The sequence below is a fragment of the Eschrichtius robustus genome, chromosome 16, assembly GCF_028021215.1.
Source record: "Eschrichtius robustus isolate mEscRob2 chromosome 16, mEscRob2.pri, whole genome shotgun sequence".
Lineage (NCBI taxonomy): Eukaryota > Metazoa > Chordata > Mammalia > Artiodactyla > Eschrichtiidae > Eschrichtius > Eschrichtius robustus.
In genome coordinates, this window is record NC_090839.1 from 30026856 (window position 1) to 30049976 (window position 23121).

General features: G+C 43.7%; 1 protein-coding gene across 1 annotated transcript in view; it reads left to right on the plus strand.

The window, feature by feature from the left end:
• TGM6 (transglutaminase 6) overlaps positions 1–19437 on the plus strand; it is an 85696-nt gene extending 66259 nt beyond the window's left edge. Inside the window, 7 exon segments of the mRNA XM_068524750.1 lie at positions 1191–1265; positions 1267–1369; positions 1894–2056; positions 6501–6604; positions 6683–6931; positions 18931–19103; positions 19105–19437. Of these exon segments, the coding sequence (XP_068380851.1) occupies positions 1191–1265; positions 1267–1369; positions 1894–2056; positions 6501–6604; positions 6683–6931; positions 18931–19103; positions 19105–19437 (1200 nt within the window).
• Positions 19438–23121: the final 3684 nt, after the last annotated feature.

Genomic DNA, 23121 nt, shown 5'->3' on the forward strand with positions numbered 1-23121 from the left:
GACGGGACCATATATCTAGGGCATTGGTTCCAGCAGTCAATGTTTCCTTGGTTCTCTTCCATGCTGTGTCTGCTGGAACTGGAATGCCCAGGTGGCTTGCTCACTCTCATGTCTGGCCCCTGGGCTGGGATGGTTGAAAGAGCTGGGTCTGGCCAGTCATCACTCTGTGTCTCCATGCAGCATTTCCACATGGCTAAGTTGGGCTTCCTTACAGCATGGCAGTCTCAGGGTAATCAGACAAGGCAGCTGGCTTCTCCCCAAGTGATTATTCTAAAATGAAGTGGAAGCTGCCAGTCTCATAAAGCCTGGGCCTGGAAACAGGCACAGCATCACTTCCACGATGGTCATTAATGAAAGCAGTCACAGGCCAACCCAGATTCAGGGAGAGGGTACACAGAACCACCTCGCTGTGAGAGGAGTGCCATCTTTAATCTATTACATGCCAGTGCTTCCTCCTCAGAAGGTAGCCAGAGGGCCTACTAGCTCTCTCTATAGCAAGTAGGTGTTAAGATCAGTGGGTGGGTAACTGTGATTCCAAAAATGGGCAAAGCTGTTTTTCTCATATTTGATACTCTCAATTCCTCAAGACTTCAGAGAGATGTTGGAGCACAGAGAATCAAAAGCAGTGACCAGCCCCAAAGAGTAGAGTGGTACAACCCTGTGGGATAACAGTACAGGCTCCCAAGTCAAAATCCTGAACTCCTGAACCCATTTTGCTAACTTGTTGTGCGATTTGAGCAAGTTCCCTAACCTCTATGAATCTCAGTTTCCTCATCTGAAAAAAAAGGAAAATAACCTACATCATAGACTTAAAAGATTAATATAATGTGTGCTAAGCCCTTAGAATAGTGTCTGGCACACCGTAAACATTTAATGAATGTTAAGTGTCTCTATAACTATCATTACCACTAACAGTCCCAAAAAACAGATTACTTAAAACAGGAAATGCTCTAAAACTGAATATGATTTTCAGCAATAGAGCATCCCAATGGAAGGTAACTGAAAATGATAAATGGTACCAAAAAGTAGGTATTTTAAGACAGCAGATGGCCCCAATTTTCAGACAATTTAAAAACAAGGGGTGACCCCAAATAAACGGGTGGCCCAAAGTAGGAGATGATTTTACGATGGCGAAGTTCCTGAAGAGAGAAACCCTGGCTGGTGGTGGACTTTTGGCCTCCTCTGCCCAGGTGAACAGCAACAACGACCAGGGGGTGGTACAAGGCCAGTGTCAGGGCAAGTACGGTGGCAGCACCAGCGCACTGGCACTGGCGTGGCGGCGTGGCCATTCTGCACAAGTCGTTCAAGGGCAGGTTCAAGCCAGTCAGATACTGCCAGTGCTGGGTCTTCGCTGGAGTCATGTGTACAGGTACCCTGGGAAAGAAGTTCCCCAACCCCTAGTCAGCTCAGTTTGCATTTGTTTCCATATATTTGCATAGGCATCCCTCTCCCCACAAAAAAAATCTTTCTTTATTAATGATGGGGAAATAGAAGTCTGGGTAATGAAGAGAGAAACCAGATCCCTCATTTATGTGACTTTTGGTCTTTTATTTTACAGGAGTCCCACCTCTCAAGCCCATTGAGTGCCCTTGAGCGAGTCTTGTGGTCCTGGGTCCTCAGTCCCTACAGGCTATTATGGCTAATATAGGGTTATTATATGGCTTCCAAGGTCCTGCCAGGCTCAGAGCCCATCTATTCTAATGGGGGTGGTGGTGGTGACTCTAGAAGTCCCCTGAGAGAATGTACAGGAGATGGAGGTGTTTCTCAGAGTGGAGACAAGAGTCGGCCCCGGCAAAGACACGGAAGGGGCTGTGGCCAGACCTGAGGCAGGCAGCCTGCTAGGGGAGGCCACACCATCCCTCCCTGAGTCTGGGGTCCCGACCTGTCCTGGAGTCTTGCAAGCATCCTGCTCGTCACTCCTTGGGTGCTTGGGGATTGCGACACGGGTTGTATCCAAATTTAACTTGGCCCATGACATGGGCAGGAACCTGAGTGTGGACAAGTACATGGACTCCTTCGGGCGGATGCTGGAGGACCTGATGGAGGACAGCATGTGGTGGGTCCTCAGCCGCCGGCTCCCAGGGGTGCCCTGAGGCCCTCCCAGATGGAGCCCAGCTCCACTGAGTCTGAGCCAGTTCTGGAAGGGGTGACAGGTGCCCAGCAGAGGGGGTGGTCGGGGGCAGGGTGACTCCTCTTCTGAGATACAGGGGTCTTTGGACACATGACTCAGAAGCCAAGAGGGGAGCTCAGGATTTGACAGCCTTGTACCCCCGGCTCTCCGCTCTGCAGGGCTATGAGCCCTCCCCTAGACACCTGTGACTTGCAGGTGGGGCCAAGACCCGTCCCTGCAAAGTCACCTCTGTGTCCCGCTCCTGCTCTCTGTCAGCTGCCTGTGCACTGAGCTGTGTCTCAGGTGGGAAACAAGCTCCTTTCTCAGCTCAAAGAAAACTCTTTACACAAAGCTTTACAAAATTCATTTTGATTTGATTTTTTAAAGTAGGAGATACATTCATGTGCTTTATTTTTTTTTAACATCCTTATTGGAGTATAATTGCTTTACAATGGTGTGTTAGTTTCTGCTTTATAACAAAGTGAATCAGTTATACATATACATATGTTCCCATATCTCTTCCCTCTTGCATCTCCCTCCCTCCCACCCTCCCTATCCCACCCCTCTAGGTGGTCACAAACCACCGAGCTGATCTCCCTGTGCCATGCGGCTGCTTCCCACTAGCTATCTATTTTACAGTTGGTAGTGTATATATGTCCATGCCACTCTCTCACTTTGTCACAGCTTACCCTTCCCCCTCCCCATATCCTCAAGTCCATTCTCTAGGTCTGTGTCTTTATTCCCGTCTTGCCCCTAGGTTCTTCATGACCATTTTTTTTTTTCTTAGATTCCATATATATGTGTTAGCATACGGTATTTCTTTTTCTCTTTCTGACTTACTTCACTCTGTATGACAGACTCTAGGTCCATCCACCTCACTACAAATAACTCAATTTCGTTTCTTTTTATGGATGAGTAATATTCCATTGTATATATGTGCCACTTCTTCTTTATCCATTCATCTGTTGATGGACACTTAGGTTGCTTCCATGTCCTGGCTATTGTAAATAGAGCTGCAGTGAACATTTTGGTACATGACTCTTTTTGAATTCTGGTTTTCTCAGGGTATAAAGGAAACCATAAACAAGACCAAAAGACAACCCTCAGAATGGGAGAAAATATTTGCAAATGAAGCAACTGAAAAAGGATTACTCTCCAAAATTTACAAGCTCATGCAGCTCAATATCAAAAAAACAAACAACCCAATCCAAAAATGGGCAGAAGACCTAAATAGACATTTCTCCAAAGAAGATATACAGATTGCCAACAAACACATGAAAGAACGCTCAACATCATTAATCATTAGAGAAATGCAAATCAAAACTACAAAGAGATATCATCTCACACCGGTCAGAATGGCCATCATCAAAAAATCTAGAAACAATAAATGCTGGAGAGGGTGTGGAGAAAAGGGAACCCTCTTGCACTGTTGGTGGGAATGTAAATTGATACAGCCACTATGGAGAACAGTATGGAGGTTCCTTAAAAAACTAAAAATAGAACTACCATTCATGTGCTTTAATATTCAAAAGGTACAGAATGGGCTACAGTGTAAGTCTCCCTCTCTCCATTGCCAGCCTCCCCATCCTCCTTCTGGACACAACACCAGAGAGAAGCCCTGCAGCTACAGGGGCACACATATGCACAATCCCCACACACCCCCACTTCCCCTCACTTAATATCGGCAGCATAATGTAAACCGTTCATTTTGCTCTACATGGAAAAATTCCATATCGGTACATACAAGGTTTCCTTTCTTTTTTTTTCTAAATTATTTATTTATTTATTTATTTATTTTTGGTTGCGTTGGGTCTTTGTTGCTGCGCACGGGCTTTCTCTAGTTGCGGCGAGCGGAGGCTACTCCGTTGTGGCGCACGGGCTCAGTAGTTGTGGCTCGTGGGCTCTAGAGCGCAGGCTAAGTAGTTGTGGTGCACGAGCTTAGCCGCTCCGCGGCATGTGGGATCTTCCTCCACCAGGGCTCGAACGTGTGTCCCCTGCATTGGCAAGTGGATTCTTAACCAATGCACCACCAGGGAAGTCCCCTTATTTTTTATAGTGTTTAAAAAGTAGTAACACCGTGCCCAGTGAGCACCTTGTCTATGCCAGGCCCAGTTGTGCTGCACATGCAGGCTGACCTCATTTTATTACTCTTCTTTTTATTGTGCTTCACAGACATTGCCTTTTTTTACAAATTGAAGGTTTGTGGCAACCTTGTGGCAAGCAAGTCTATTGGCATCATTTTTCCAACAGCTTCATTAAAGTATGTACATTGTTTTTTTAGACGTAATGCTATTGCACACTTAATAGATTACGGCATACTGTAAGCATAACTCTTATATGCACTGGGAAACCAAAAAATTTGTGTGACTTGCTTTATTGCTGTATCCACATTTTATCCACGTGTAGTGGTCTGGAACCTAATCCACAATATCTCCAAGGTGTACCTGTGTATTAATTCATTCCTCCAAACAACCTTGTGAGCAAGCTAGTATTATTATCTCTATTTTGCAGATGAGGAAACCAAGGCACAGAGAGGTTAAGTAACTTGTCTAAGGCCACACAGCTAGTGAGTGGAAGAGAAGTTACAAACCTGTCCTGCTTTTCAATTGTACAGCCAAACCATTGTTTATCTAACCACCTCACATGGCTGGACCAAATATTTGCCTTTACAAACAAGGCTTTTGGAAAACCAAAAAGAGGAGAAGGAAAGGGGAGAAGAGAGGCAGAGAGATGGTCTGAGGCTGGACACCAGCTTCGGGGGAAGGGGTCCTGGGCATGTTCCCCTGGGGGTGGCTGAAGGACATTCTTAAGAAGAGGGTTGCTGAGGCTGGCTGTGTTTCCTTCTGTACTATGTGCTCTTCACTATTCCCCTGCTCTTTAGAAAGTCGGCTTTTCTTGGTAACTTGCACATGTATGAACAGACATTCGGACAAGGTTATTCATGGAAGCCTTGTGGATACAGGAGCTCCAAAAAAAAATTGCATTCTTCTCTTTATGCAGAACGGACAGACCCTTCTTTTTGTTTTTGGGATCTCTGTCGCCATAGAGTTTATCCATGTTCTCCCTTTCACCCCCAAATGCTTTTCACAATATTTTCCCAAAGAAGAGTTTGGAGGCCAGAGTAAAGATGCCAACCCAGGCCAAGAAGCATTTCTCTCTGCTGCTTCCTTACTGTGTGACCTTGTGCAAATGATGTCACTTTTCCTAATCTCATATTCTCATCTTTAACACAAGAGACTTAAAGCCTAAACCAAGGCCTTCAGAACTCTGCATAATATGAAACCTACCTACCCCCGTGCTTGCCGTAGTCCAGAGATATACTTTCTGTTCCTTGAACACACTAAGTTTTTTCTTGTCTCAAGAGCCTTTGCACATGCTGTTCCTTCTGTCTGGAACACTGTTCCCTTCACTCTTCCTATGGCTAATTCTTTCCACTTTAAGTCTCATTTTAGATGTCATTTACCTAGAGTAGGTCTCCAGCAGTTATTCCCTAACTCAAGCTCCTCTCTTTCTTCACAGCATTTATTATTACTTTATTGTTTTATTTATTTGTTTATTTATTATTATTTATTGTTACTTTATTGTTTTATTTATCTGCTTACTTAATTTTGCCTTTGTTAGAATGTAAGCTGCACGAGAACAAGGATCTTCCGTCTTATTTGCTGTTGTATTTCTGGACCTTGAACAACAGGTTCTAGATATATAGATATAGATATATAGATATATATACATACACACGTATATTTATACATACAGGCAGACCTCGGAGATAGTGCCGGTTCAGTTCCAGACCACTTCAATAAAGCAAATATCACAGTAAAGTGGGTCACATGAATTTTTTAATCCAAAAGAGCATATAAAAGTTATGTTTACATTATACTATAGTCCATTAAGCGTGCAATAGCATTATGTCTAAAAAACAATGTACATACCTTAATTTTTAAATACTTCATTGCTAAATGCTAATATAATTTGAGCCTTCAGCGAGTTGTACTAGTAACATCAAAGATCACTCATCACAGATCACTATAACAAATACAATAATAATGAAAACGTTTGAAATATTGCAAGAGTTACCAAAATGTGACACAGAGAGACAGGAAGTGAGCAAATGCTGTTGGGAAAACAGGGCAGATAGACTTACTTGAGGAAGGGTTGCCATAAACTCTCAATTTGTAAAAAGCGCAATATCTACAAAGTGCAATAAAAAAAAGGTCTGCCTGTACCTATATGAATGCTAGGTGCTCTATCAATACAGTTGATGAACGGTTCACAAAACTCAGCCACAGAGCAGGGCCCAGGGCCTGGCTGGCAGCAGGAACTTTCCCTCTCCGGGGGGCGCCTCTCTGCTCACCGGAGGCCACCCTGCACCATCCTCTCTCTGTGGCAGGAATTTCCATGTCTGGAATGAGAGCTGGTTTGTCCAGCAGGACCTGGGCCCCTCTTACAATGGTTGGCAGGTTCTGGATGCCACCCCCAGGGAGGAGAGCGAAAGTACGGGCTTAGCGGGGCGGGTTCCAGACCCCCGCTTTTGCTCCCCTGGAGCTGCTCACGCCCACCCCTCCTGCGCAGGCGTGTTCCAGTGCGGCCCGGCCTCGGTCACCGCCATCCGCGAGGGCGACGTGCACCGGGCCCACGACAGTCCTTCTGTGTTTGCGGAGGTCAACGCGGACTACATCACCTGGCTCTGGAATGAGGATGAAGCCGGGAGCGTGTGTCCTCAGACACTAAGTACTAAGAAGATCGGGAGGTGCCTCAGCACCAAGGCAGTGGGCAGCGACTCCCGCGTGGACATCACCAGCCTCTACAAGTATCCAGAAGGTAAGGGCGTATAGCGGCCTCCATCAGCCTCCCCAGTGACCCGGCTGCTGCAGAGGGACAACCGCGGGCCGCCCCCCGGGCCAGGCCCTTTCCCACGTGATGTGGTAGTGATAGTCTCGTTCAATACTGTCTCGAGATTGAGCCAAGTGCTTTTAGCTTATATTAACAGCTTCCTCTGTTTGCAAGTAGATTTCCCACATCTAACAATATCAATAGCTACATTTCCTTTAACATATATGTTCCAGGTACTGTATCAGGTATGCTCACATGTGATAACAATAATTACTAATAATAGTGATGTTAGTAGCAGGTATTATTTATTGAACACCTAGGACACATAGCAGTAGGCCCCACGCAAAATAATAATAATAATAATAGCAGCTCCTGCTTATCATCTGCCAAGGCCTAAGCCATGGTCACTAATTAATGGTCACTGGTTTACTGAAGAGCCTGTACTTGTTGGGGGTACAAAAACAAAACGTATTTTTTCTGGTCACTGCCTCTAGCTATAAAAAGTCACCCTTTCCCCCTAAATAACAGGTCCCTTGGCAACGCTGTGATCTGATCACACATTTTCAGCTATTCCTGCTTGTTAAAGGAATGTTATTTGGGTAATCAAGACTTCAAGTTCAAACTTGAATCAGAGCTAGTCTCCTCCCCTCCTCTGAGCATGAACTGGAGCGGTGACCCCGGAAGCTTGCTGTAATGGAGGGGCACCAGCTCTGGCTGCCTCCAGCCCCCGCATTTTACTCTCTAGGGTGGTGGTTTGCAACACACTGGAGTCACCTGGGGCACAGATTGAACAACAATTACTTTTTGCTCAGGATTCTGTGGGTCAGCTGTGTGGGCTGTGCTCAGCTGCGATGGCTCGTCTGCTCCACGTGGTGTCTGCTGGGATCTCAAATTTATCTGGGGCCTCAGATGGGACTGCTGGGCTGGCTGGGCCTCTCACGCTCCAGGAGCCAGCCCCGGCTTGTCCACGTGGCAGCAGCGTGCTCAGCAGGTAAGAATGAAAGCTGCAAGGTCTCTCAAGGCCTCACTCAGAACTTACTATGTCACCTTTGCCACATTCTGTTGGTCAAGCAACAAACACCACCCAGATTGAAGGGGCAGGAAGTACAGTCTACATCTTAATAGCAAGAGTTGCAAAGAAAGTATTATGGCCATTTTAATCTACCACAGCAGCCCTGACTGCACCCTGACTAAGTGAATTGTAGTCTCTAGAGGGTGTGGCCCAGCCATCAGGACTTTTAAAAGCTCCCCAGGCGATTCCAATGTGCAGCCAATGTTGAGAATACCGGTCTAAGTCTTCTGGTGTGTTAGGCCAAGAAGGAGGAGGAGAGAAGAGTGGAAATGCCTTTGACTTCAGGGAGCGAGGATTCAGTGCCCTAAGGCAGGCGGGTGCTGCTGCCCTAGTTACTCCGTAGCTCAGGGAGGACAAGTGGTGGCTTCGTTACAGCCTGCTGCCTTGGGACTCACTCCTGTGTTGTCCCCAGACACTGCTGATTTCTTGAGACATTGCCCCCCTCTTGCAGTGGAGCCCCTCCCACCCCACTGGCAGTCACACAGCTTCCCTCTGATGCATGGAAGTTTTTGTCCCCAGATTCTGGAGGGGGTTTGCAAGGCTGTGGCCCCCACACTCATCTAGATGCTGTGACCCCTTCCAAAGCTGGTGGGGAGAGTTCTTGATGGGCTTTTACACACCTGCCATCCCCCTTCAGTTCTCTCCTCTGTGCTCAGGGAACACACGGCTCAATAAGCAGACCTCCCACAAGGATGAAATGCCAGCTTCCCCTTCCTGTAGGCACTGCCAGTCTTTACCGGCCAGCTCCTTCCTGCAGGCACCCCTAAACTTTAACATTGATTCTTTTAAACACTCCCCAACACACACACACACACATTCCCCCAGTTCCTTCTCTAGGAACATGGCCCTTGATGTTGATGACCTTCTCTTCTTCACTGTCTCAGGGTGGGCAGTGAGGGGTGGTAGGTGGTAAGGCCTCTTCCAAACTGCTACTTCTCTCATAAGTCCTTCAGGTTGATGCTTGGTCCCATCTGCTGGGAGTTTCTAAAACTTAGAATACGGGGTCTTTGGGGTCTCTTATCCTAAGCTTTAGCCATGGCCACAGGAGAAATCAACATCCTGTTACAAGATGCCAATAACAGTAGTCACCACTGCTGAGTCCCACTGTGGGCTGGCCGTGTTCACATGTTATTTAATTCTATTATTTAACAAATGCTTACAAAGCAGTTCCAACAAGCTTGTAAGGTAGACACTGGTATAACATTTATTTGATAGAGGAAAAAGCAGAGGTGCACAGAGGGAAGTGGACTCAGTGAAGGGACACAGCCAGTGAGTAGCGAGTCTGGCTCTGGAGCCCATGCTCTTCCTTTATGCTTGGCTGCACTATCTAATTATAATATTATCTACTGTTGATTGCCCACTGTGGAGCAAGTGATTTTACATCTAGGTTAATAATAATAATAGCATCTAAATATTGTTAAGCATGGTGATAAGCAATGTCTGCACATTATTTCATTTAATATTCATAAAAACCCCGTCTTACATAAGCAAGTTGAAGCATAGGAAGGTTAAGTAACTTCCCCAAGTTTCCAAAACCTAGAAGAGCTGGAATGCTAACCAGAGCCTCTGTGTAATCTCAGAGCCTCTGCCTGTCCCCTCTGCTAGACTGCTCCTCTCTTCCATGAGTGCCCACAATGTGCCATGTACCGTGCCAGGTTCTTTTATGTGCTCAAGAAATAAAGCACCCCTAAGTGTCAGGCATGATTTAGAGGCAGGGGAGAAAGAGAAGTGCCCAGAGGATTCACCATCTGGTGAGCGGACAGCATCAGGACGGTACAGGGTGATCAGCTGTACTGTGTTGGGGAGGCCAGAAGGCTGAAGAAGCACGGAGGACAGGTTGCTAACCAGCCAGGGAGGAGAGGGCAAGAAGAACATCCCATGGGAAGGGATCCTGAAGGGAGTAGATTTAGCCAGGAGATGAAGGGTTGGGAAGGCATTCCAGGAGAGGACCCTATGCATCCTGATTCCAGATTCACTATAAGCAGTGCTGTTCATCCAAGCCACGGGCATCCCAGTCTGTGGATGTAATGGCAGGGCCTGTCTGCTTGCTCCATCCACTGAAGCAGGATACATGATAGAGCAGATTCAGAGCCCTTGGGGACAATGTGCTTTGCCCCTACCCCTGAGTCATCCTGGATGCTGAGCAAAGAGGAACCAGCCTTCCAAGCAAAGGAAACTGTGTACAGAAAATGCACTGGCCGTCCTCAGATTCAGGTGGGCTTTCTGCAACAGGCTTCAGAGTAGAGTGGAGGAAGGCAGCTTCCCCCGCTAACCTTCAGGCAGAGGCTCTAAACACAGAGGCAAGATCTTAGAGGCTGGTGCCAGGGGTTTGCAGGGGAGCCAGGTTGGCAGTTCAGCCATCTGCCTCTGGGCCTGCCTGTTAGCTTCTTAGGGCTTCCATAACAAATTACCACAAATGTAGCAGCTTAAACCATCAGAAAGTTATTCTCTCGCAGTTCTAGAGGCCAGAAGTTCAAAATCAAGTTTTAGCAGGGCCATACTCCCTCCAAAGGCTCTAAGGGAGAATCTTTCCTTGATTCTTCCAGCTGCTGATGGCCCCTGCATTCTTTGGCTTGTGGCTGCATCACTCCAATTTCTGCCTCCACACGGCCTTCTTTCCTCCTATGTGTCTCAAATCTCCATTTCCTTTCTCTTACAATGACATCAATCATTGACTTTAGGTCCCACCGTAAATCCAGGGTGATGATATTATCCCAGGATACTTAACTAATCTACAAAGGCCCTATTTCCAAATAAGGTTATATTCACAGGTACCAGGGGTTAGGACTTGGACATACCATTTAGGGGGACGCTATTCTGCCCACTACAGCCTGTGAGCGGGGAAGACCAAGCACCTGCTGATCAGGGCCTGGCCAGCCAGCCAGGCAGAGGACAGCACATCCAGTGGCTGTGGGGCTGGAGCTGAGAAGCTGATCCACAGAGACCCAGTGACCAGACCCCAGGGAACTCCCCTTCCACCCTCTCTCTCCCTCTCTGTTACTCTGCTGTCTGTCTCTTTCTACACTTCTCTGCTGTGCCCTTCTCCCTCCCTTCCTTCTTGCATTTAGTGGGTCCCCCCAAGTGCCAGGTAGGAGAGTGGACAAGATGAACAGGAAAGCAGACAGTCCCAGCACAGCGTGTTGCTGTCCGCCTGCCAAGGTACAAAATGGCCAAGGGAACAGCATGGGGGAAGGCACAGCTTGTTCAGGCAATAGCAAGTGTGAAAGGGTCATTGGAGGCTCTTTTATACCTAAAGCACTTTGCACAGGATGCTTTCTCTGCCTGGGAAGGTCCTGCTGACTTCATCCCAAGTCTGCCTGACCAGGGGTCTCAGGGCTCTACTGGCTTCCTTCTAAGTACATATCACAATTTGATATTTGCTTGAATCTTTATTCTTTCCCCACCAACTAGACTGTGAGTTCTGGTATGGCTGGAAACCTGACTATTTTGTCTTCTGCTATATCTCCAGCTCCTGTTTCAGCATCTACCGCATAGTGATGCTCAATATGAATTCGTATGATTGAATGAATGAATGCAGGCTGATTGCACATAATGGGCTTTGAATGCATAAGGACTTTGATCCGTATGTCGGAGGGCCTTGCTTTATTGATTGTAAGACTGGCTTATGTTATGAGATACATGAGGCACATTTTCACATTTCTCTGTATTGATATATATTTATTGAACATCTGCTGTGTGCCAGGTACCCAGAGAGCAAAACATATATGACCCTTGCCTTAAAGGGGCTAACATTGTAGTGGGGCAGTTAGAAGTTAAGAAAAAGTAAAATAAATAGTATCTCAGATGGTGATAAGTATTCTGGGGGAAAATAAAGCAGAGAAGGAGTTTAGGAACAGATTGGGAGGAAGTGAACATTTGTCATTAAAATCAGGTGATGACTAACAGATATCTATAGAAGACCCACCCAATAGCAGCAGAATACACATTCTTGGCAAGTCCAAATAGAACATAATGCAGAATTGACCATATGCTCATCCATAAAACAAACCTCAGAAATTTTAAAGGATTGAAATCATACAAAATATATTCTCTGACCACAATGGAATAAGATTAGAAATCAAAATAAAAAGGAATTTGGGGAATTCACAAATATGTGGAAATTAAGCAATACATACACCTAAATAATCAGTGGGTCAAAGAAGAAATCACAAGTGAAATTAGAAAATATTTTGAGATGAAAGTAAATGAAAACATAACATGCCAAAATTTATGAGGCGAGGTAAAGCAGTACCTAGAGGGAACTTTATAGCTGTAAATACCTATATTAAAGAAGAGGGATCTCAAGTAAATAACCTAACCTTCCACCTTAAGAAACTAGAAAAAGTAGAAACTAGAAACAGTAGAGCAAATAAAACCCAAAGAAAGCAGAAAGAGGAAATAAGAAAGATTAGAGCAGAAATAAATAAAAAACAATGAAGAAAATCAATAAAACCAAAAGTTGGTTTTTTTAAAAGATCAACAAAACTGACAAATCTTTAGCTAGACAGAGAGAAGACTCATATTACTAAGGTCAGAGAGGACATCACTACCAACCTTACAAAAAAATTATAAGGGGTGTGGCAAAAAAATAACTAATTGGTCTTTGTCCCCAGTTCCTGGACATGGCTCCTAAAAACGCTTGGAATCTCTGGAGTGATAAGAGTGTCTTTTGTATGGAAGTGAGATGACAGGTGGCTGGGGGTCCCCAGGTAGCTCAGGATGGGGCTGGTTACCAAAAAGGCCAAAACCATGCTTAGAAGATTAGAACTTTACACTTCACCTCAACCTCTGGGGATGGGAAAGGGACAGGAGATTGAGTTAAACGCCAATGGCCAATAATTTAATCAATCATGCCTATATAATTAAACTGCCATAAAAACCCCTAAACACAGGGTGCAGAGAGCTACCAGGTCGGTGAACACATCCAGGGGCTAAGAGGGTTACCCTCCCAAAAAGGGCATGGAAGCTCCATGCTACTTCCCCCCTCCCTCTACCTTGCCCTATGTTTCTTCTGTTTATCTCTTCTATTTGGCTATTCCTAAGTTATTTCCTTTAATATAAATTGGTAATAGTAACTAAACTGTTTTTCTGTTCTGTGAACTGCTCTAGCAAATTACTGAACCTGGGGCCGGGACAGTCATGGTAACCCCCAATTTGTAACCAAGTCAAACAGAAGTGTAGGTAACTTGGGCACCCAACACTTGTGACTGGTGTCTGAATTGCGGGCAGTCTTGGACTGAGCCTTTAAATCTGTGGAATCTGACACTAACTCCAGGTAGTTAGTGTCTGGATTGAACTCAAATGCAGGACAGCCAGGTGGTGACCAGAGAGTTGGAGAGTTGGTTGGTGTGGAAAACTCCCACACATTTGGTGTCAGAAGAATTGTGAATAAAACAGTTCATTAAGAGACAGAATGAACAACTATTTACCAACATATTAGATAACTTTAGATAAAATGGACAAATTCCTCTAAGAATTACCAAAACTGCCTCAGGTAGAATTAGAAAATCTGAATAGATTTAAAATAAGTAAAGAGATTGAAGTAGTAATTTAAAACTTCCCACAAAGAAAAGACCAGGCCCATATGATGTCACTGGTGAAATCTACCAAACATTAAAAGAAGAATTAATACCAATTCTTCACAAACTCCTCCCAAATAAATAGGAGGGAACATTTCCCAATTCGTTCTATGAGGTTAGTATTACCTTGATAGCAAAACCAGATAATGACATCACAAGAAAAGAAAACTAGAGATCAATATCCCTTATGAACATAGAAGCAAAAATTGTCAACAAAAATACTAGCAAAGTGGGCTTCCCTGGTGGTGCAGTGGTTGAGAATCTGCCTGCCAATGCAGGGGACACGGGTTCGAGCCCTGGTCTGGGAAGATCCCACATGCCGCGGAGCAACTAGGCCCGTGAGCCACAATTACTGAGCCTGCGCGTCTGGAGCCTGTGCTCCGCAACAAGAGAGGCCGCGATAGTGAGAGGCCCGTGCACAGCGATGAAGAGTGGCCCCAGCTCGCCGCAACTAGAGAAAGCCCTCGCACAGAAACGAAGACCCAACACAGCCAAAAATAAATAAATAAATAAATAAATAAAAAGAAATTTATAAAAAGAAAGGAACGGAGGAGGAGAGGGAAGAAGAAAGTAAGAAAAGCACAAGTGTTGATAAGGATGTGGAGAGATTAGAACACGTGCACTGTTGCTGGGATTTTTAAGTGGTGCAGCCACTGTGGAAAACAGTATTGAAGTTCTTCATAATATTAAAAATATAATTATCAGATAATCCAGCAATTCCACTTCTGAATATATACCCAAAAGAACTGAAAACAGGGACTTGAAGAGATATTACAACCATGTTCATAGCAGCATTATTCACAATAGCTAAAAAAACATGGAAGCAACCCAAGTGTCCATCAAGAGATGAATGGATAAACAAAATGTGGTATATACATACAATGGAATATTATTCAACCTTAAAAAGGAAGGAAATTCTGACACATGCTACAAATGGATGAAGCTTTGAAGGCATGATGCTAATGAAATAAGCCAGTCCCACATGGACAAATGCCATACAACTCCACTTGTATGAGGTATCTAGAGTAGTGAAATTCTTAAAGACAAGAAGTAGAATGGTGGATGCCAGTGGCTGGGGGAGGAGCGATGGGAAGTTATTGTTTAATGAACACAGAGTTTCAGTTTTGCAAGATGAAAAGAGTTCTGGAAATGGATGACGGTGAAGATAGCACAACAATAGGAATGTACCTAATGCCACTGAAGTACACACTTAAAAATGGTTAAGATGGTAAATTTTATATTATGTATATTTTACCATAATTTTAAAAAAATAAAAAGAAAGAAGAAAAAATAAAGTAAAAGGAAGAAAAGGAAGGAAGAGGCTTCCCTGGTGGTGCAGTGGTTGAGAGTCTGCCTGCCCCTGCAGGGGACACGGGTTCGAGCCCTGGTCTGGGAAGATCCCACATACCGTGGGGCAACTAGGCGCGTGAGTCACAGCTGCTGAGCCTGCGCGTCTGGAGCTTGTGCTCCGCCACAGGAGAGGCCGCAACAGTGAGAGGCCTGCGCACCGCGATGAAGAGTGGCCCCTGCTCGCCACAACTAGAAGAAGCCCTCGCATAGAAAACGAAGACCCAACACAGTCAAAAATAAATAAATAAATTTGAAAATAAATAAATAAATAAAGTCCTTTACCATCTGAGCCTGGCCATCTGGGCTCCTCCTTTAAAAAAAAAAGAAAGAAAAAAAGAAAAGAAAAGGAAGGAAGGGAGGAGGGGAGGGAGGGAGGGAAAGTAAAGAAATAGAAGAATTTCCAGATTTGCAAGGAAGAGGTAAAACTGTCTCTATTTGCACGTGATATGATCTTGTATATATAAAATCCTAAGGAATCCCCTAAAAGTTATTAGAGCCAATAAATGAGTTCAGAAAAATTGTAGAACACAAGATCAATTTTTAAAAATTAATTGTATTTCAGGACACTAGCAATGTATAATCTGAAAATGAAATTAAGAAAACAAATCCATTTACAATAGCATCAAAAATAATAAAATACTTAACAATAAATTTAACAAATGAAGAGCAAGACTAGTACACTGAAAACTACAAAACATTGTTGAAAGAAATTAAAGACTTCAATAAATGGAAAGACATCCCATTTTCATGGATTGAAAGACTTTATTTTTTTAAGGTGGCAATGCCCCAAAATTGACCTACAGAATCCATGAAACCCCTATCAAAGTTCCAGCTAAGTTTTTTCCAAAATTGACAAGCTGTTCCTAAAATTCACGTGGAAATTCAAGGGACCCAGAATAGCCAAAACAATCTTGGAAAAGAAGAACAAAGTTGGAGGGCTCAAACTTCCCAAATTCAAAACTTACTATAAATATACAATAACCCAGATAGTGTGATACTGGCATAAGAATGGACACATAGATCAATGAAATAGAATCAGGAGTCCAGAAATAAACTCTTAAAATTATGTTTAATTGATTTTGACAAGGGTGCCAAGACAATTCAGTGGGGAAAGAATGAGAATAGTCTTTTCAACAGATGGTGCTGGGACCACTAATTATCCACATGCACAGAATAAAATGGGCCTCCTACATCACACAGTACACAAAAATTAAATGGATCATTGACCTATATCGAAGAGCTAAAATTACAAGCTTTTAGAAGAAAACAGGAGCTAATCTTCATGAGCTTGAGTTAAACAGAACATTTTTGGATATGACATCAAGAGCATAAATGACAGAAGAAAAAATTGATAAATCGGACTTAATCAAAATTAAAAACTTGTACTACAAATATACCATCAAGAAAGAAGAAAAGCCCACAGAATAGAAAATATTTGCAAATCATGTATCTAATAAGGGACTTGTATCCATAATATATAAATAATTATAGCTCAATAATAAATAGATAAATAACCCAATTTTTAAATGGGCAAAGGATTTGAAAGACCTTTCTCCAAGGACAATATACAAATGACCAATAAACATGAAAAGGTGCTTAGCATCATTAATCATCAGGGAAATGCAAATCAAAACCACAACAACATACCACTTCATATCCACTAGAACTGCTATAATCAAAAAGACAGACAATAAGAGTTGGTGAGATTGTGGAGCAATTGGAACACTCGTACATTGCTGGTGGGAATGTAAAATGGTGCAAGCACTTTGGAAAACAGTTTGACACTTCCTCACAATGTTAAACACAGAGTTAACATAACAACCTAGCAGATGCACTTCTAGGTATACACCCAAAAGAAATGAAAACAAACATCCACCCAAAAACTTGTACATGAACATTCATAGCAACATTATTCAAAATAGCTAGAGTGGAAGCAACCCTAACATCCATCAGTGGATAAATAAAATGTGGTCTGTCCATACAATGGAGTATTATTCAGCAATAAAAAGAAATCAAGTACCAATGTATGCTACAACATGGATGAACCCTAAAAATATTATGTTAAGTGAAAAACAGCCAGTCGCAAGGGACCACACGTTGTATGATTCTCTTTATATGAAATGCCCAGAATAGGCAAATTAGAAATTAAATTAACAGTTTCCTAGGGCTAGGGGTGGGGCAGGGAGGAACGGGAAGTGACTGCTAATGGTTACAGAGTTTCTTTGGGGTGACAGAAATTGTTCTGAAATTAGATTGTGGTGATGGGTACACGACTCTGTGAATGTACTAAAAAACATTGGCTTGTAACCTTTAAACCGGTGGATTGCTTGTTGTGGAATTCACGTATATCTGAATAAAGCTGTTTTTAAAAATCAGGTGGCCAGAGACGCCCTCCCTGAGAAACTGACTTCAGAATTTTTGGCAGGGAAATGAAACATTTTCTTAGTAAAAATATATTATGAGTACATTATGGAATAGAATGAACAATTCACATACATTTTAATAATAAAATATGACATGTTAAAGAACCTTTAGGTCCGCATGCGTCCCTTCAAGCCCAGGTCACACAGTAGAGAGGTACTTGGGAGAACGTTTGAGAAGGAGCACAGCACAGGGTTCAAGGAGGGAATCAGAACTATCGGAGTTGGATCTTGGAAGGATCAGGGTGGAAAAAGGACTAGAGTGGGCATGCAGCCCACATCCTCAGGAAGGGAGGGGCATTCTTGAGCACTGTGCTTGGGGCCTAGCCTTTGCATCTCTTGTCCTCACTTCATAGATGGGAAACTGAGACTTAGAGGGACTGGGTAATGATAATAGTAAAAAAAGTCCACAGTCACCTGGTGGCAAACTGATCTGATGGTGAGACGTTTTGTACAGTGGTCTGAGGGGAAAAGAATGATGGGAGAAGGGGGCAGATTCCAGAGATCAATGAGGATGCTTGGCAGAACTTGCTGTCTGATCAGCTGTGAGTGGTAAATGTAAGAGAAGAGTCAAGGACACATCCAGTTTCCAGTTTGTACATTGGGTGAACGGTGGGTGAATGGTGGAGCTGTTTGCTGAAATGGGGAATGCTGCCAGGCAGAAGATGGCATGCTTGTTTGGGTTGGAGGCACCTGTGGAACATCCTGGGGGTGAGGTGGGGGCTGGCAGGTTGTGTATTGATCTGGAGATCAAAAAAGAGAGAGAGAGGTCTGTGCTAGCAACAGGGTAAGTGGGTGATCAGGGTTCCTAAACTCACATGTCTTCAGGAGCTTGCAGATGGCATGCCGTGAGTGCAGCAGGCCAGTGGGAGAATTACAGGTGGAGACCATGGAGAACCAGCAAGTACACTCCCTTCCAGAAAAAGCACTCCTTACTCAGCTCTAGACCATGACTGCCATGTAGAGAGTGGGAAGGGAGCATGATTAAGAACATGGAAGTTGGAGCCAGACTACCTGGGTTCAAATTCCAGCTCCCTTACAAGTTGCTTTACTTCTCTGTGCCTTGGGTTCCTTATCTGTAAAATGTGGATGATAATATAGTACCTTCCTCCTAGGCGAAAATATATATGTGTGTGTGTGTGTGTGTGTGTGTGTGTGTGTGTGTGTGTGTGTGTGTGTGTATACATATGTGTGTATCACCTAGAACTACAGTGCCTGGCATATAACAAGTCTACAAAAGTGTCAGCTATCATTATCATATGAGACTTCAGATCCAGCTGTCAGAGGGGCTACAAATCTATAATGTTATGTGAAATTTACTAACCTGAAGTTGTTGGCAACTGATTAAAATTTTATTTAAATAGTCCAGAATCAAACACAATGCATATGGATGAGGTCTGCATATGGCTCTTGAGCTTCCAATTTGAGACCTCCGACAGCCATGGTAAATTAAAGTGGGGATGGAGTGGTGGTTTTGCCTAGAGAAAAGGGAAAATGAGAAGAGCTGGCCCTGGGACAGGTGGCAGAGGAGAGAATGCCTGCCTCATGATGTCCGATGCCCTGCAGGATCCCAGAAGGAGAGACAGGTGTACAGCAAGACCATGAAGAAGCTGTTAAGAGTGGAAACCTCTGGAAGGAGGGCCCAGGTCCACAGTGTGGGCAGCCATGATCTCTGGCGTGATGACCTCCTGGAGCCTGCCACTAAGCCCAGCATCACTGGAAAGTTCAAGGTGCTGGAGCCACCCACCCGTGCTGGGCCATGACCTGAGGCTGGTCCTTTGCTTGGCTAACCTCACCTCCCGGGTCCAGCGGGTCCAAGTCAACATGAGCAGTGCCACCATCCTTTACACCCGCAGGCCGGTGGCAGAGATCCTGCACGAATCCCATGCAGTGAAGCTGGGGCCAGAAGAAGATAAGAATGCCACAGCTGGGTGGGACCTGGTTGGCCCAGCTCCTTTTCCAGGAGGGTTGGGGTTGGGGGTAGACTTCCCAGCATCCTACATTCATTCCCAGGAGAAAAAGGGATATTTCTGTGCATTTGCAGATGAGAAAACTGAGGTCCAGAGGGGCTGAATAATGAAGATAGTAATAAAAGTACACAATCATCTAGTGGCAAACATATAATGGTCAGGTGATCCCACTTAGTATGAATATTTACACACTGAATAAATACCTGCTGGGAGCATTTCATAGTATGTGGAATATGCCCTGTGTTACCTTTCTAAAATCCAACAAATTTCAGAGCTCATCTGGCTCCAGGTGTTTGGTGTGAGAGGAATGGACCAGTAAGAGGTGTTTATTAAGTGCCTACATGTGCCAGGCCCTGTCCCAAGAATTCTGCAGGCATCAGCTACAACCCACAACCACCCTCAATCGTCTCCCCTCCCCTTTCCTCCCATATTCTTCCTCTGTCCCTCTCTCTCTCTCTCCCCTGCCCCACCACCACATATGTTCTGAAGGATTCGATTAAACAAAGACATTGTTCCTCTGAACCAGTTTCAGCTAAGTGAAACCTTGTGTGTTTTGACAGAATGTGAAAATATGTGAAGGAGGTGTCACACATTTTTTTGCTTTTCTGTCACTTATTTTTCACAAAATCTAAATCACAAAATAACACTTCACAAGGAAATGTTAATTAACATACACTTTCTCCTGGCTTTTTTCATATTAAAAGTAATACAGCTACATAGGGGAAAGCAGGAGCAAGGTGGCAGAGTAGATGGACGTGCGCTCACTCCTTCTTGTGAGAGCACCGGAATCACAACTAACTGCTGAACAATCATCGACAGGAAGACACTGAAATTCACCAAAAAAGATACCACACACCCAAAGACAAAGGAGAAGCCACAGTGAGACAGTAGGAGGGGAACAATCACAATAAAATCAAATCCCGTAACAGCTGGGTGGGTGACTCACAAACTGGAGAACACTTATACCACAGAAGTCCACCCACTGAAGTGAAGGTTCTGAGCCCCACGTCAGGCTTCCCAACCTGGGGGTCCGGCAACGGGAGGAGGAAATCCTAGAGAATCAGACTTTGAAGGCTACCGAGATTTGATTGCAGGACTTTGACAGGACTAGGGGAAACAGAGACTCCACTCTTGGAGGGCACACACAAAGTGGTGGTGGCGTTGGGACACAGGGGAAGGAGCAGTGACCCCATAGGAGACTGAACCAGACCTACCTGCTAGTGTTGGAGGGTCTCCTGCAGAGGCGGGGGATGGCTGTGGCTCACCATGAGGACAAGGACACTGGAAGAAGAACATCTGGGAAGTACTCCTTGGTGTGAGCCCTCACAGAGTCCGCCATTAGCCCCACCAAAGAGCCGGGTAGGCTCCAGTGTTGGGTTGCCTCAGGCCAAACAACCAACAGGGAGGGAACCCAGACCCACCCATCAGCAGACAAGCAGATTAAAGTTTTACTGAGCTCTGCCCACCAGAGCAACACCCAGCTCTACCCACCACCAGTCCCTCCCATCAGGAAACTTGCACAAGCCCCTTAGATAGCTTCATCCACCAGAGGGAAGACAGCAGAAGCAAGAAGAACTACAATCCTGCAGCCTGTGGAACAAAAACCACATTCACAGAAAGATAGACAAGATGAAAAGACAGAGGGCTATGTACCAGATGAAGGAACAAGATAAAACCCCAGAAAAACAACTAAATGAAGTGGAGATAGCCAACCTTCCAGAAAAAGAATTCAGAATAATGGTAGTGAAGATGATCCAGGACCTCGGAAATAAAATGGAGGCAAAGATGGAGAAGATGCAAGAAATGTTTAACAAAGACCTAGAAGAATTAAAGGACAAATACCTAGAAGAATTAAAGAACAAACAAACAGAGATGAACGATACAATAAATGAAATGAAAAATGCACTAGAAGGAAACAATACAGGATAACTGAGGCAGAAGAACAGATAAGTGAACACAGAATGTCTGGAAGACAGAATGGTGGAATTCACTGCCGCAGAACAGAATAAAGAAAAAAGAATGAAAAGAAATGAAGACAGCCTAAGACACCTCTGGGACAACATTAAATGCACCAACATTTGCATTATAGGGGTCCCAGAAGGAGAAGAGAGAGAGAAAGGACCCAAGAAAATATTTGAAGAGATTATAGTCAAACACTTCCCTAACATGGGAAAGGAAAGAGCCACCCAAGTCCAGGAAGCACAGAGAGTCCCAGGCAGGAAAAACCCAGGAGAAACACACCAAGACACATAGTAAGCAAATTCGCAAAAATTAAAGACAAAGAAAAATTATTCAAAACAACAAGGGAAAAATGACAAGTAACATACAAGGGCATTCCCACGAGATGAACAGCTGATTCCTCAGCAGAAACTCTACAAGCCAGAAGGGAGTGGCATGATATATTTAAAGTGATGAAAGGGAAGAACCTACAACCAAGATTACTCTACCCAGCAAGCATCTCATTCAGATTCGACAGAGAAATCAAAAGCTTTACAGACAAACAAAAGCTAAGAGAATTCAGCACCACCAAACCAGTTCTACAACAAACGCTAAAGGAACCTCTCTAAGTGAGAAATACAAGAGAAGAAAAGGACCTACAAAACCAAACCCATAACAATTAAGAAAATGGTCATAGGAACAGACATATCAATAATTACCTTAAATGTGAATAGATTAAATACTCCAACCAAAAGACACAGGCCACTGAATGGTTACAAAAACAAGACCCTTATATATGCTGTCTACAAGAGACCCACTTCACACCTAGGGACATATACAGACTGAAAGTGAGGGGATGGAAAAAGATATTCCATGCAAATGAAATCAAAAGAAAGCTGGAGTAGCAATACTCATATCAGATAAAATAGACTTTAAAATAAAGAATGTAACAAGAGGCAAGGAAGGATATTACATAATGATCAAGGGATCAATCCAAGAAGAAGATATAACAATTATAAATATATATGCACCCAACATAGGAGCACCTCACTACATAAGGCAACTGCTAACAGCTGTAAAAGAGGAAATTGACAGCTATACAATAATAGTCGAGGACTTTTAACACCTCACTTACACCAATGGACAGGTCATCCAGAATGAAAATAAGGAAACACAAGCTTTAAATGATACGATAGATCAGATAGATTTAATTGATATTTAAAGGACCTTCCATCCAAAAACAGCAGATTACACTTACTTCTCAAGTGCGCACAGAACATTCTCCAGGATAGATCACATCTTGGGTCACAAATCAGGCCTCAGTAAACTTAAGAAAATAGAAATCATATCAAGCATCTTTTCTGACCACAACGCTATGAGATTAGAAATGAATTACAGGGAAAAAAATGTAAAAAACACAAACACATGGAGGCTAAACAATACGTTACTAAATAACCAAGAAATCACTGAAGAAATCAAAGAGGAAATCAAAAAATACCTAGAGACAAATGACAAAGAAAACACGACAATCCAAAACCTATGGGATGCAGCAAAAGCAGTTCTAAGACGGAAGTTTATAGCTATACAAGCCTACCTCAAGAAACAAGAAAAATCTCAAATAAACAATCTAACCTTACACCTAAAGGAACTAGAGAAAGAAGAACAAACAAAACCCAAAATTAGTAGAAGGAAAGAAATCATAAAGATCAAAGCAGAAAAAATGAAATAGAAACAAAGGAAACAATAGCAAAGATCAATAAAACTAAAAGCTGGTTCTTTGAGAAGATAAACAAAATTGATAAACCATTAGCCAGACTCATCAAGAAAAAGAGGGAAAGGACTCAAATCA